This window comes from Nelusetta ayraudi, unplaced genomic scaffold, assembly GCF_046127955.1.
Source record: "Nelusetta ayraudi isolate G7.1 ecotype Tasmania unplaced genomic scaffold, CSIRO-AGI_Nayr_v1 ptg000059l, whole genome shotgun sequence".
Taxonomy (NCBI): domain Eukaryota; kingdom Metazoa; phylum Chordata; class Actinopteri; order Tetraodontiformes; family Monacanthidae; genus Nelusetta; species Nelusetta ayraudi.
Window position 1 is genome coordinate 2,128,097 of NW_027466109.1, and position 12,176 is coordinate 2,140,272.

The following is a 12,176-nucleotide window of genomic DNA, read 5'->3' on the forward strand; positions in this document are numbered from 1 at the left end:
GGGGTGATGGTGGAGGGTGGAGGGGGGTCGAGTGAATCGACCTCGACAATGATGCTGTTGCCTCGGCGACCGTCCACCCACAGGGATCCCCCACTCTCCCCCGGACCCCTGCGCGCTGAACCCCAACCGCCAGCACCCATCCTCCACCCCCATCTTCTCTATCCCCCTTTTTCATTCTGTGTTTTGGGGCCTATCAATCCGCCACTCACACAAGCTCACACACACACACGTGCGCGCGCACACACACACACACACACACACACAGATGGACACTTGATCCAACGCTCCAATTACAGAGCTGTCTGTGCAGATTAAAGGGGTGGATGGTGTGACAGCGGCTAAACGCTGCTTCACGTACAGAGACACATAACAAGCTGGTGACCTGCGAGCGAGCAGAGACGTCTGCACAGTCACACCCCCCTGCTGCTCCTCCCTGCAGCACGACGGCTCACCCCGACGACTGCCGACAACACAGGCTGTCAACGCAACTCACCTAGAATGGTTAAAAGAAACTAGACTAAACTACACTAATCGGCAGCGCCGTTGCTTCTGGTCTCTCATAGCAAGATCGGTGTTGCTGCTTGTGGTTGTTGTTGTTGTTTTTTCCTTACTTACCATTTTAACATAAATTTCATTCATAATGTAAGTTTTAATCAACCGTCAAGGTTGTAATGAACCACCGCAAAGTTACAAATGAAGCTGAATACGCCTCTTCCTCGACCTTCACACAAAATTCCAGTGCAAAAAATTTTTTCAAAAATGTTTTTATATTTATATTGGCATAATATAGCATATATTGTTGTACATTTTCATTTAGATTAATTTTGATCTTTTTTTTTTTTACTTTATTTCAAATCGCATATTTTTAAGTGCCTAGATCCACTCAAGGTTTCAGCCTTTCTAAAAAGAATGGACCTTCCCTTTCTTTTCCGTTACTTTGTGCTTGGACTTGGTTGCAAAAATTGCTTTTATGACATGGTTTGATTGAAATGTTTCAACATAGCTTAACTTAACTTCTGTGCCTTTTCTACCTTTACTTTTTAGAAGCGCTACACTAATAAATAAAACAGTGTTGACAGTATAATGACTTTGAAGAAAAGAACGAGCAACATTTGTCACGGACCATTTTTCCGTCGCGCTCTTCTTGCTGTGTAATAGTTCCGACTGCACGCTTTCCATCTCCCTTTTTCTACCTTGAAAACAAAATTTGCATAAAGCGTCCACAGAACACAAGCCAGCTTGCTGCTGAGACAGGTGCATTAGTGTGCATAGTCACCGGCGTGTGAGCACCCCTGATTCTTGATTCCGAATCATTAAAAAGACAGCGGCATGCGGTGTGCACGCGGCTAAAGTCACAGATTCTCTGCTTAGCCCGAGACGAGGTGCCGCTAAAGATACAAGGAGCTGTGGTTTTAGGTGAAGGAAGAGCAGCTCATGTTCTCAAGGTGTGTCTGCCGTGAACAAAGTGAGACAAGGCGGTGAGGAGGATGGTGAAGCGGGGTCACGCGCACCGCTGGGCTGGAGTGCAGAGAGTGAGGATGAGGGCAGCCGAGCAGGAGGCAAACAGAATGGTTTGTGGCAATTACAGGAGCGAGAAGAGCTCAACACCTCACCCTCTCTGTGCAGCACTGCTCTCACTGCTGCCGTGAAAATCCTCACCGCTTCTGATCCTATTTCTGATGCTGATCGTTCAAGTCCAACCTCCTAAACTGAGGGGTGGGGGGCAGCTCCCGCCGATGGCCACATCAACATAATTTCTCGAACTATAGATACAGATATACAGATACAGGTATAATCAGTCCTTTGCTTTTTATTTTTTTTAAAATGGCTCTTTTGGATTATTATCCTTTCAGATTATTACAAAAGAGGATTAGGGCCTCAAGAAGAGAAAAAAAATATCATTATTATTATTATTCCAGGAAAAAGGTCGGCACAAAAAAGTCGAAATTTCATGTATAAAGTTGACATAAAAAAAATAAAAATAAAAACATTTGCGCACCTTTGTCTCTTGACAACATATCTTCTGTGGAACAACTTGTGAAATTGCACTTCAAAACTGGGTTTAGTTACAAGGAAATCCTTGCTCTTTTAGCACACACACACAGTGTGGTAATAAGTATTTGGACATTGAAAAAAACTGTGTCAAACTTTACGTCTGTTCAGAAGAAAAAAACAGACAAACTTGGAGGAGACCGGCAAGTAGACCGGATGGATGGTGGATTAACCCAGTAACCCACAGTTAAAAGTAAACTGCTGAAAACAGGTGTGTCCCACAAGGTTGACCCACAGTAATCAGGAAACTGCAGAAAATGGAAGTACTCCACTAGACTTGCGCACAGAGCCTTTCACGTTGAAATTAAGTGCAAAATTTCTATTCCATTGCTGAAATTTCGTCTTTTTTCCGTGAACTTCACTCTCGAAATTTCAACTTTGTTCCCAAATTGGAAACTTGAAAAAAAATCTATCTTAATTTCTCTTTCTCTTCGTGTGGACTTAACCCTCTGGCATAGATTATCGATACTGAAATACGTCCATCTGCACAGCTGTGAAAATATTAGCAATTTTCCAGTGTGAAAATATTGGAATCCAGCAGTCGCCGGCGTCGAAAGTCGAATTGTATTGTGGAAGATATAGTTTATGCTCAACATAAAACTTTATGCTCTCGCAGGCTCCATGAAATGACGCGGCGGGTCAGATTTGTCATCAGCGCTTTTCTTCCGGTCCCATCAGCATCTGACTGTGTGGTTTACAGGATGGAGGACCCCTGCCGCACTTAACTGGAGGATGCAGAGCCCAAGGGAACAAAAGAACCACAGCACTTTCATTATACAGTTGTAAAAAGTCGCCATGCAGCTGTATTATAGGCTAATGTCTTCAGGCAGCTTTAAGTATAATGTTGCTTTATCTTTCCCAAGTGAACAGCTTCTGAATTATTTAAATGAAAACGGTTGCTTACACTGTGCTGAGCTTGTCCGCGTGTAGATATATGCAGAGGTTTTTTCTCTATTCCGCCACCTCAAGGCCACAGCAAGTAAGCCCCAGTCCCTATTATCAACGTGCCATCAATCAACCCGTTATTTAGAGCTCGGTAAACCTGCGTGGTCACCTTTGTATCGTGGGGGAGGACAATGCAAATCCAAGAGAAGAGCGTGAACTCTCTCTTTGTCCTGCAGCAAAAAGGAGTTCACGCCGCAGGAGGCCAATCGACCGCAGAACTCCCCCATTGAGCGCCGGGTGCATTGCAAGCCGTCAGCCGCATCATTGAAGCCAGATGAGCTCATTGTGAAGATTTCTGCTTCGCCTTTTTTAATGATTTCATTAGACAACCTCACTAGAAAATAGAGCATAAAATTTCCGGAGCGATGAACAAAGGAGTCTGCCACGATTGGCAGGGTTCCACTTTCATTGAGGCGGCCGACAGATGTTTATTTATGTCCTCCTTCAGTGATTTCTTAAAATTATAAAGCAAATGATTTATGACTTCTAAGTCATTCTAATAAACAACTTAGTTAGGGTAAAAGGACAGATTTTTTGGCTTCAGGCTGCAGAGCCATTAAAAATGTTGAATCATTGACTTTTTGGATATTAGCAGCAGTTAATGGCAATATAGAAAGGCTAATTAAAATACACCATTTAAGAAGCTCTTCAGATGCCCTCGCCTCAGGCCAGAAACCAGCTCATGTTTGTTTTTTGTTCTTTTGAAAGTTTTACTTACTCTTACTCTAGCAGAGTAGAGTACTTCATCCCACAAATACTGTATGTTCCAAAGAAATATGACATCATGTAAAAAGCAAATAAATAGACTCCCCAACTGTTTCAAAGTAGCTAGCACATTTGTGAGAATCCAACATCAGCAGATGCTTTTCCATTATAATGCAAAATATTAAGGGAAAGAATACAAAATGACCTGAAACTGTGCCCTAAATTTGAGTATTCATGCAAAACGGCGGCCCGTCCAAGAATCACTAACAAACATCAGAGGCGTGTCTGAACCCGTTCCAATAAAGGAGACACAGTTTAAAACCAACGAGCTGAAACAAACTCCTGGAACTGTGGGCTTTTGCATCCCTAACTAGGCCTTCAGCTCTCAAAACAGCAAACTCCCAAATGGCCCGGGAAAGCTGCGTCTTATTAATTCAAACTAAACTCTCCGAAGAAACAACGGTTTGGTGCAGCGTCGGAGTGGGCGCTCTCAGCGGAGCAGAGGGGGGACAGCTGGTTACGCCGCACAACTCCGCGTGTCCCTCCCGCCTCTGACAGCAGCGGGGCCATTAATCACTCCACTCATTAAGACTCAGCACCAGTGCCCACAGCTCATAAACCCTGGAACACGCCACAGCGAGCGTTCAAACACGTGACACGTTATCTCAAGCGCGGTCGGCACGCTGACTCGGACAACGCGGCTGGTTATCTCCGACCTTCACTGGCAAAAAAAAGTTCAGTGCAATGTAGAGTGGCCTTTACAATCACGTCAAAACAATAAGAAGAGCGCAACAGGGGATCCGACTGATGGCTCATTGATCTCTCAAAGTGTCTATGACCACCTAAAAAAAAGTTTCTCACATTAGAATTACTGAAACTTTTCAGCTTTGAATATGCAACGAATGAAAAAGAAAGAAAAAAACAAGCTTCGACATCAGGAGCCGTCCCGGACTGTGTTGCCAAGGCTACAGAAGATTCAAGACAAATGCTGGAGGAGAAATTGAACACTTACACTTTCACCACTTGAATGGGCGTCTTTCTAGAAAGACACGGCGGATGTATAGCACACTGCCGCTTTCAAAAGAAATTATACTTAATGGTCATATTAAGATTGGAGGTATTTTACTCCTCGGCTCTTCTAAAACTGCAATGAAGGGAACGGTACGCACGGTTCCCTGCCCCACTCAATTCAGGCAAGAGTGTGAATTTTTTTTTTTTTTTTTTAAAACGATTCAAACAATTTCTCTGTCATCTTGTTAGATTCTCTCGGGCCTTTGGGCGTCACCGTCGGTGCATGAAGAGCAACATAAGTCACGTTCACAGAAACGCCTATAAATATCTGTATGGTGCACTCAACACAACCTCGCACATGGTTGCACACACGTACACGTGGTGTTAAGAGTGACTCACCGCCAAACAGCCAGATGGGTCGTTCAGAGGCTGAGAGTCAGATAGTGAGATAGACGTCTGAACAGCCAGACTCGCAAGCAGAAACTAGAAACCGATGTGGTCAAAAGAAAACCACTGAGTGACGTGGATGATTTGGTAAAAAAAAAAAAAAAAAAAAAAAAATGGCTGACAAAGATGCGTGGAGAAACGTGGGTGTTTGAGCCTCGCTGGTGATACAGGTGCAGATAATCCTCTGATGAGCCCATTGAGTTTGAGACTTGAGTGGTTGCAATAAAGATGCTGCTTGTCCTTTATATTTCGCAACTTTTGCTAAATAAAATAATATTTTTTTGCTGCCTCTTGGCCAGGACTCCCTTGGAAAAGAGGTTTTGAATCTAAATGGGACTTTCCTGGTGAAATAAAGGTTCAATAAATTAAAAAAAAATCTCCTTTGCAGATTAAAGCTCTTAGGGTTTAAATGAGAAGACCAAACTTGTCATACCTGTTCCTACAAGGTTAGGCCTGATCTGATCCGTAAGTTGCAGAATCTGAGCATCTGCCACTCGTACATTGCAGAGTGTGATGTCAGAGGACAGGTCACAAAGTCATTGGAGTATGTTTTCAACAAAACAAAATGATCATTCATTTTAAGGGAGAAGGCCTAAGTTTAGAGGCAAGGAATGAACATTTTAGGGTTGGTTTTGCCTGAAGCTTTGTGTGTGTGTGTGTGTGTGTGTGTGTGTGTGTGTGTGTGTGTGTGTGTGTGTGTGTGTGTGTGTGTGTGTATTGCTGACTGAGTCTGTCTGAGAGAGAGTGTGTCTCTACCTTGCAAGCAAACTACTCACTCTCCACTGCCCCGTGAGCAATTTTCACGGAGGCTGAGTTTCATCATATATATATATATATATATATATATATATATATGTGTACTGTAATATACTGTATATATATATATATATATATATATATATATATATATATATATATATATATGTTAAAAACATTTCAGGCCTATTGATTAACTGCACTGAGGGGCCAGTGTGACAAAACCTCTGCAGGAGTTCTCCATCTGCAATAAGCCATTTGCCAAATACAGATCCCTCAGCCCCCATGGCGTGCACACACACACACAGTCACTCTGCTGTGCCACTGATTCTCTGGTTTGGAGAGAGTGTTATAGGAAAACGTTCACTTGCGAAAGCAATTCTCGGAGTATTCTGACTGTTGCTTTGTGCTGTTTGATCGATACACCTGTAGTGATGCCCACAGTCTGGACTCCTCTCTTTCTCGACTATTATCTCCCTGACCTTCCTGCAGACAGAACACTGCTGCACCTTCAGGTCAGGCAACTAGACAGTTGTTGTAAAATGTAAAATGTTGTAGAATGTTAAAATGAACAACATATTTTGAAAGGATAAAAACGCTGTATAATTCCTGTGATGGTGATTCTACGAAATTACAGTCTTAGTTCAATTCCTGTTCACTGGCGTTTGCCATGTGTATAGTTTGGCGTCACGCGAGCTCCCTCTACGGGCAATAAAGGGAAGGGGGAAAAAGCACTGTCGTAAAGAAAAACAAAAAAAAAAGCGCAACGCTTTACGACAGATTGTTTAAAAAAGAAAAATACACAACATGGCGTCCACGTTGATTTGCGGCGAGGTTCAGAGTAGGTGAGTGACAAGTCAATCTTTGCAGCCGTATAGTTTCGCCTATAGCTCTTGTCGTCGAGAAAATGTGCGGCGACTACCGTCCTGTCGTTGGACCTTGTGCTCGCCGACAGATGTGGGACATGTCGGGTTCATCTGCGGGACTCTGCCCCTTGTGTTTTCAGGGTGAGCTCGGTGCTGAACCGGGATGTGAAGCAGTTTGGGAAGAAGTTTATGTTCGACAGCAACGAGGAGACGTGTTGGAACTCGGACCAGGTAAACAGGGCTCCTGACCTAATGACTCTTTCCCACAGTCAGTCCAGCTCGGGGTTGTTATACATGGCAGCATTTTTTTAAAACTGCGGTCACGCCAGCTACGCTTCGGAAAAGGCTGAGTCGCGCTATCTGCACTTTAAAATTAAGTGCGCGTTTAAAACACTTCTTATGGTAAAGCGTACGAGCAGGTTTTTATTATTATTATTATTATTATTTTAAAAAATATATATATATATATCAAAATGTTTTCTGCAAACTCCACCAGATTCTTGTTCTTGTTCTTCATTGATTCTTCTCTTCTTGTTCCGCTCCCACTCTTTACCGTATGAGGTGGTTTAGACGCACACACGATTGTGAAGTGGTGAGTTTTTTTTAAAGGATGCTGTCACTGAAACAGTCGAAATGTACAGCAGTTTGACTTTAGTGTGTTTAGAAAGCCAAGTTGCAAAGTGCTTTATATAGCCCAGTCTCCCCAAAAATAAACATTAAAATAACGATTTAAAATTAGTCAAAATACCAAGAATGCGAATTAAAATGTGTTAAGAAAACAAGGGTGCAGACAGCCCACTATATCGGCAATACATCATATGATGCAAAATAATCAGAGCGAAGTAAAATAATCTAATCTAATCTTATTTTGTGCAAAGTCCATTGATGATGAAGATTCTTTTATCTCACTTATGTTGTCGCCATGCAATCCCCATTTTTTTTGTAGCTTCCTGTAGAATCCCCCTTTTGGATATGACACTTGTTTGTTCATAATGCTCTAACTAAGGGTCAACATTTTGGCAGGGTGAATGCCAGTGGGTGATGCTGGAGTTCCCTCTGTCAGTCAAGGTGTCGGAGTTAAAGGTTCAGTTCCAGGGTGGCTTCTCGGCAAAAACATGCAGACTTGAAGGTGAAAGAAACATCCAACTGTAATCGCTAGCTAGCAGTTGCACACGTCATGTAAAATATTTTTTACATTGCTAGTGTCCAGCAACCTCTCGTTCAAGTGGCAGCAATTTGAATACAGCCTCAATGCCTGACGAGATGTTTTTTCACAGGTTGTCCAAAAGAGGGAGACCTCACAGAGATCAGCCAGTTTTACCCTGAAGACAACAACTCTCTACAGATATCCTTTGGTCCTTCCTTGGCATCTATTTAAGGGTGATTTATTTAAAAACAGTAGTACATTCTGTTGTACTAAGGCAGATACTGACACATGCATTAATAAAATGTTAACTTATTGAGACTTTGCAGACTCATATTAGCATTTCAATACATTTCATTTTACACCTGACATTTTACTCTTGTAATGCATACATATATATATTAATTTGTTAGCAGGTTGACATCAAATGAAGCTGCAATTTAGGAACAGTGTTAATCTGGTGTGTGTGTCTAATGGTCCATATTAAGCTTCAGACAATATTTTCCTGGACATGATGACATTAGAGCCATGCTTATGTTGTTCTTAACTCCACACCCACAGCTTTCCCATACAGGGGGCCCCCGCGGTGGACAAAGTAAAAATAATGTTTGAGAACAGTGCCGACTTTTTTGGGAGGATTATAGTTTATTCCTTGGACGTTCTGGGAGAAAAAGCCTCTTGACTTTTTTTTTTTTTTTAAATCCTCATGAGACAGGAAATGACCTGAGCACAGGATGCTGGGCAATGTGGTGGCACTTGGGAAACTTGTCTGTACCACCAGCACCTCATGGACTGATCTGACTTGGCCTTTTTTGGTGCAGACACACTCAGGATTATGTGAAGCCATGTCACTACTGATCATCAATGCATTTGCTTTGTTCACATTTTTTCGATCAAGCCCTCTGTGCTTGAATTATGCCTTTTTGATGAAGTGCCATTCCGTTTGAACACAGCTATACAACTTCATTCAAATTAAATATTGTTTACAGACCTTAAAGGTCCCATATTATCTTTATTTTTCATGCCAGACTCAAATGGAGTATTCTCACATATTAATAATTAAAAAAAAAAAAATCTTCCTCTTACCCTGTTTACAGCTGCCAAAGAAAAATATTTCAAGTTTTAGTCACTAGTGTAGCATTTAGAAGTGCATTAAAAAAAAAGACAAACAATTCACCTGCACGCCCAACTTTATGCATTGAAAATCATACAGTTCAAATAAATAGTTCATTTAAAAAAATAACTCTTTGTAGCTTCATGTTAGCTTGTGATGCGTTATTACATAAGTCTTTTTAATCTTTTGCTTGATATTAGTTGCAGTTTCACTTCTGTGACCAAAGTCATTCCTTTGGCTTGTAGAGTTGCAAAATATGGTTCTCCAACTCTTTCTGAACTGTGGAAAAAGATCAAATTTAATTAAACTTTTTAATTTTCCTTTAAACGTATGGTTGTAAAAATTGTAATTGTATTTGTTGAGTGTCACAGAATGACATTTACCCCTCTTGTGTCCCAGTGCAACAGCCAGCGCCATTGGAGTGTAACCAGTGTCTGACTCGATGGTCATGTCTGCACCATTTTCTGCATTAGAGAACAACGGCAGATGGTAACAAAGCACTGGAAACTGCTAATAGTCACATTTCAAAAATGAATGAGCCTACCTAAGAGTGCCTTTACGCATTCGCTGTGGTTTCCTCTGACAGCATACAGAAGTGGAGTCCCACCATTCTTAAAGAATAGAAATGTTTGTTTTTGTTTTTAAAGTAGAACTGTGGAATCAAATATCAGAACTCAATATCACAATGAAAGTGATAGCCATGTTTCACATTGTTACGCCAAAGACAATTAAGCTCTTGGATTCCTGAGTACCCAGTCATAAGTGTTGATGTCAACTCCATGTTTGAGAAGCGACTTCACGATGTGCACGAAGCCTCCAGAGCTGGCCAGGGTCAGGGCGCTCTCCCACTCCAGTGCTACTGTTCTGGGATCTGCACCCTTAAAATAAAAAGACCAAAAACACCAGTGACCTCACTGCTTAGGATATGTGCATGCCTGTCAAAAGACTGCAAATGTAAGAAAATAACAACAATAATAAAAAAAAAAAAAAACAATTGAGTCTTCGCCTGGCAAAGACCTGCTCTGATGAGAGCAGGCCTTCGCTGTGGCTCAGTCCCGAATAATAATATCTGACCTGGTCAAGAAGAAAGTTTACCACAGCTATCTCTCCAAATGCTGCAGCCCACATGAGCGGTGTAAATCCCCTCTCGTCCTGTTGACTGAGCAGTGTACTGTCTGAAAAAGACAGATTGCGTTCAAGAAAACCGTTCACTTTACAATAGAATGGGGAGACGCTGATTTTTTATTTTTGCCGAGATCGTCACCTTTGCTCAAGTGTGCAGCCACCTGCGATACGTCACCCTGAGCTGCCAGCTGGTGGATGGACAGAGCTGAGAGAAGCTTCAATCATTGTCAGTGGCCCAACTATTTTGTTTTTGTGTGTAAGTGTGTTTGTAGGGCTGCTTACCATCCAATGTCGCTGGGCGCACCGTGACCTCGTTCCCACGCTGCTTGTTGGTCAAAGTTGGGTGTTGAGCGTCCGGGCAAACGTCAGTTTTTTGTTTATCTTTATTGACCTCTTCGACATCTTTTTCAGTCTTCATGCTCTCTGAGAAGGAACAGGCGGCAACTTTCGGTAAAATGTGAAAAAAATAACAATGACTGTGTGCAGTCATGAAGAACGAAAACAAGTTTGCTTAACAAACGATGTCCTTTTTCGCGGCCAAATTTCTGCCAACTTCCTCCTGGGGAAAACTGAAAGTGAATAGTTACATATCGCACGCGGGAGTACACTGCTCCCGGACGGATACGGAGATGGATTAATCACGGAGTACCTCGACTGGCAGGTAAATAAATAATTCTATGTTAAATACTTATTAAAAGGCGGAGATTTGACTCAAGCCTCGACACGCATCAAGGAATTTGGTGGCGCGAAGGAAGTAGAACTTTCCTGAGTGGTCGCTGTTTCCGACCGGATTACTGCCGCGTCGCACACGATAACAAAAACACGGAAGCAGAAGTAACACTTCAAGAGGGTCGTCATAATACTGCATTTTTGTTGGTTTAACAAGCTGCCAACATGGACGACCAAGAGATGCAGCTGAAAGTCAGACGAGGTAAATATTAACAATATTACAAATAAATAAAAACAAACTACACGACTCACCTCATCTTGATCATGTAGTGTGCTGGCTAAACCTTCTAGCTAACCGAAGGGGCTAAGCTAACGATACTGATCGAACTGTAGTTTCAGTCAAACGTTGATCCATGGCGATCCGGTCAGCTTCGTCTCTGCGTGTTGTAATCCAAACACCTCTCGTTCACAGTAACTGACAAGTTTACGGAGAGCATGTACGTGCTGGCGAACGAGCCTTCAGTGGCTCTCTACAGACTGCAGGAGCACGTCAGAAGGTCGCTGCCCGAGCTGGTGCAACATAAGGTAATTTATATACCGCAATGTATACGTAAGGTAATCACTAACGGTGATTCAGCGTTTTACCTTTTGCCAGGAAAACTGGTCACTGTCCACTAGTTTGTTTCAACTGCAGTATTCGTGTTTGTTCAGAGGTGAGATTTGGAATTCATAGGGATAATTTCTCCCCCAATCATTAAATGTTGTCCCCGTTCGATCACTGACCTTACAAAATAGCAGCTGTGCGGACATTTCAACTCTGGAAGTAATGAAATAAACGTCATGGGCTTGTCATTTGACCACCACCTGATACAAGAATGAGTTTTGGAATTCCTCACGAAAGAGGGTCCAAGGGCGTAAACAGAATGCTTTTGTGCTGCCATTTTAATACGCAACATTCCACATTACACTACACCACAGCTGCCATCTCTTATTCATCTGACCTGATATTCTGTATTGTCTCAGACTGATATGCAGAGCTGGGAGGAGCAGAGTCAAGGAGCCATCTACTCTGTCGAGTATGCATGCAGGTGAGACACTTGGCATAAATGCACTTGGGTAGAATCGGATGTTAAAGACACAAATTCACAAGCTCAATCATCCGTCTGGTTCTGTAGTGCCGTGAAGAGCATGACCAACAGCAGCATGTACTTCAAAAACATAGACGGCCTCCTCCGCCAAGCCATCACCTTGAAGGAACAGATCAACAACACCCAAGGGCGCAGGTAGGAGGTTGCTGTTTGTTTGTGTTATTCTGCACTGCTGATATTATTCTGCTGTTTTA

General features: G+C 42.4%; 3 protein-coding genes across 8 annotated transcripts in view; 2 read left to right on the forward strand and 1 right to left on the reverse strand.

The window, feature by feature from the left end:
- The window catches only part of borcs8 (BLOC-1 related complex subunit 8), a 288,333-nt gene that overhangs the window by 273,305 nt on the left and 2,852 nt on the right, over positions 1–12,176 (forward strand). For 2 of the 3 annotated variants that reach the window (XM_076039647.1, XM_076039649.1), the window contains exons 1-4: positions 10,917–11,096; positions 11,307–11,419; positions 11,858–11,922; positions 12,010–12,117. In XM_076039647.1, coding sequence (XP_075895762.1) covers positions 11,060–11,096; positions 11,307–11,419; positions 11,858–11,922; positions 12,010–12,117 — 323 coding nt within the window. In that variant the 5' untranslated portion in view covers positions 10,917–11,059. Of the gene's footprint in view, positions 1–10,916; positions 11,097–11,306; positions 11,420–11,857; positions 11,923–12,009; positions 12,118–12,176 lie in introns of those variants that run through there. The other variant, XM_076039648.1, reaches the window with a different exon arrangement.
- nr2c2ap (nuclear receptor 2C2-associated protein) lies at positions 6,686–8,923 on the forward strand. The gene is made up of 5 exons (XM_076039646.1): positions 6,686–6,761; positions 6,923–7,013; positions 7,806–7,911; positions 8,060–8,127; positions 8,486–8,923. Exons 1-5 carry the CDS (start codon positions 6,724–6,726, stop codon positions 8,606–8,608), a joined length of 426 nt encoding a protein of 141 aa, XP_075895761.1. The 5' UTR covers positions 6,686–6,723; the 3' UTR covers positions 8,609–8,923.
- On the reverse strand, positions 9,099–10,904 carry rfxank (regulatory factor X-associated ankyrin-containing protein). Of its 4 annotated transcripts, none has more exons than XM_076039641.1 (7): positions 10,448–10,902; positions 10,305–10,353; positions 10,115–10,215; positions 9,793–9,918; positions 9,585–9,651; positions 9,424–9,504; positions 9,099–9,319 (listed from the first exon to the last, which is right to left on the reverse strand). In XM_076039641.1, exons 1-7 carry the CDS (start codon positions 10,448–10,450, stop codon positions 9,267–9,269), a joined length of 480 nt encoding a protein of 159 aa, XP_075895756.1. In that variant the 5' UTR covers positions 10,451–10,902; the 3' UTR covers positions 9,099–9,266. The 4 variants fall into 4 exon arrangements, with proteins under 4 accessions (XP_075895756.1, XP_075895753.1, XP_075895755.1 ...); XM_076039638.1 differs by having other exon boundaries at positions 10,305–10,370; XM_076039640.1 differs by having other exon boundaries at positions 10,305–10,380.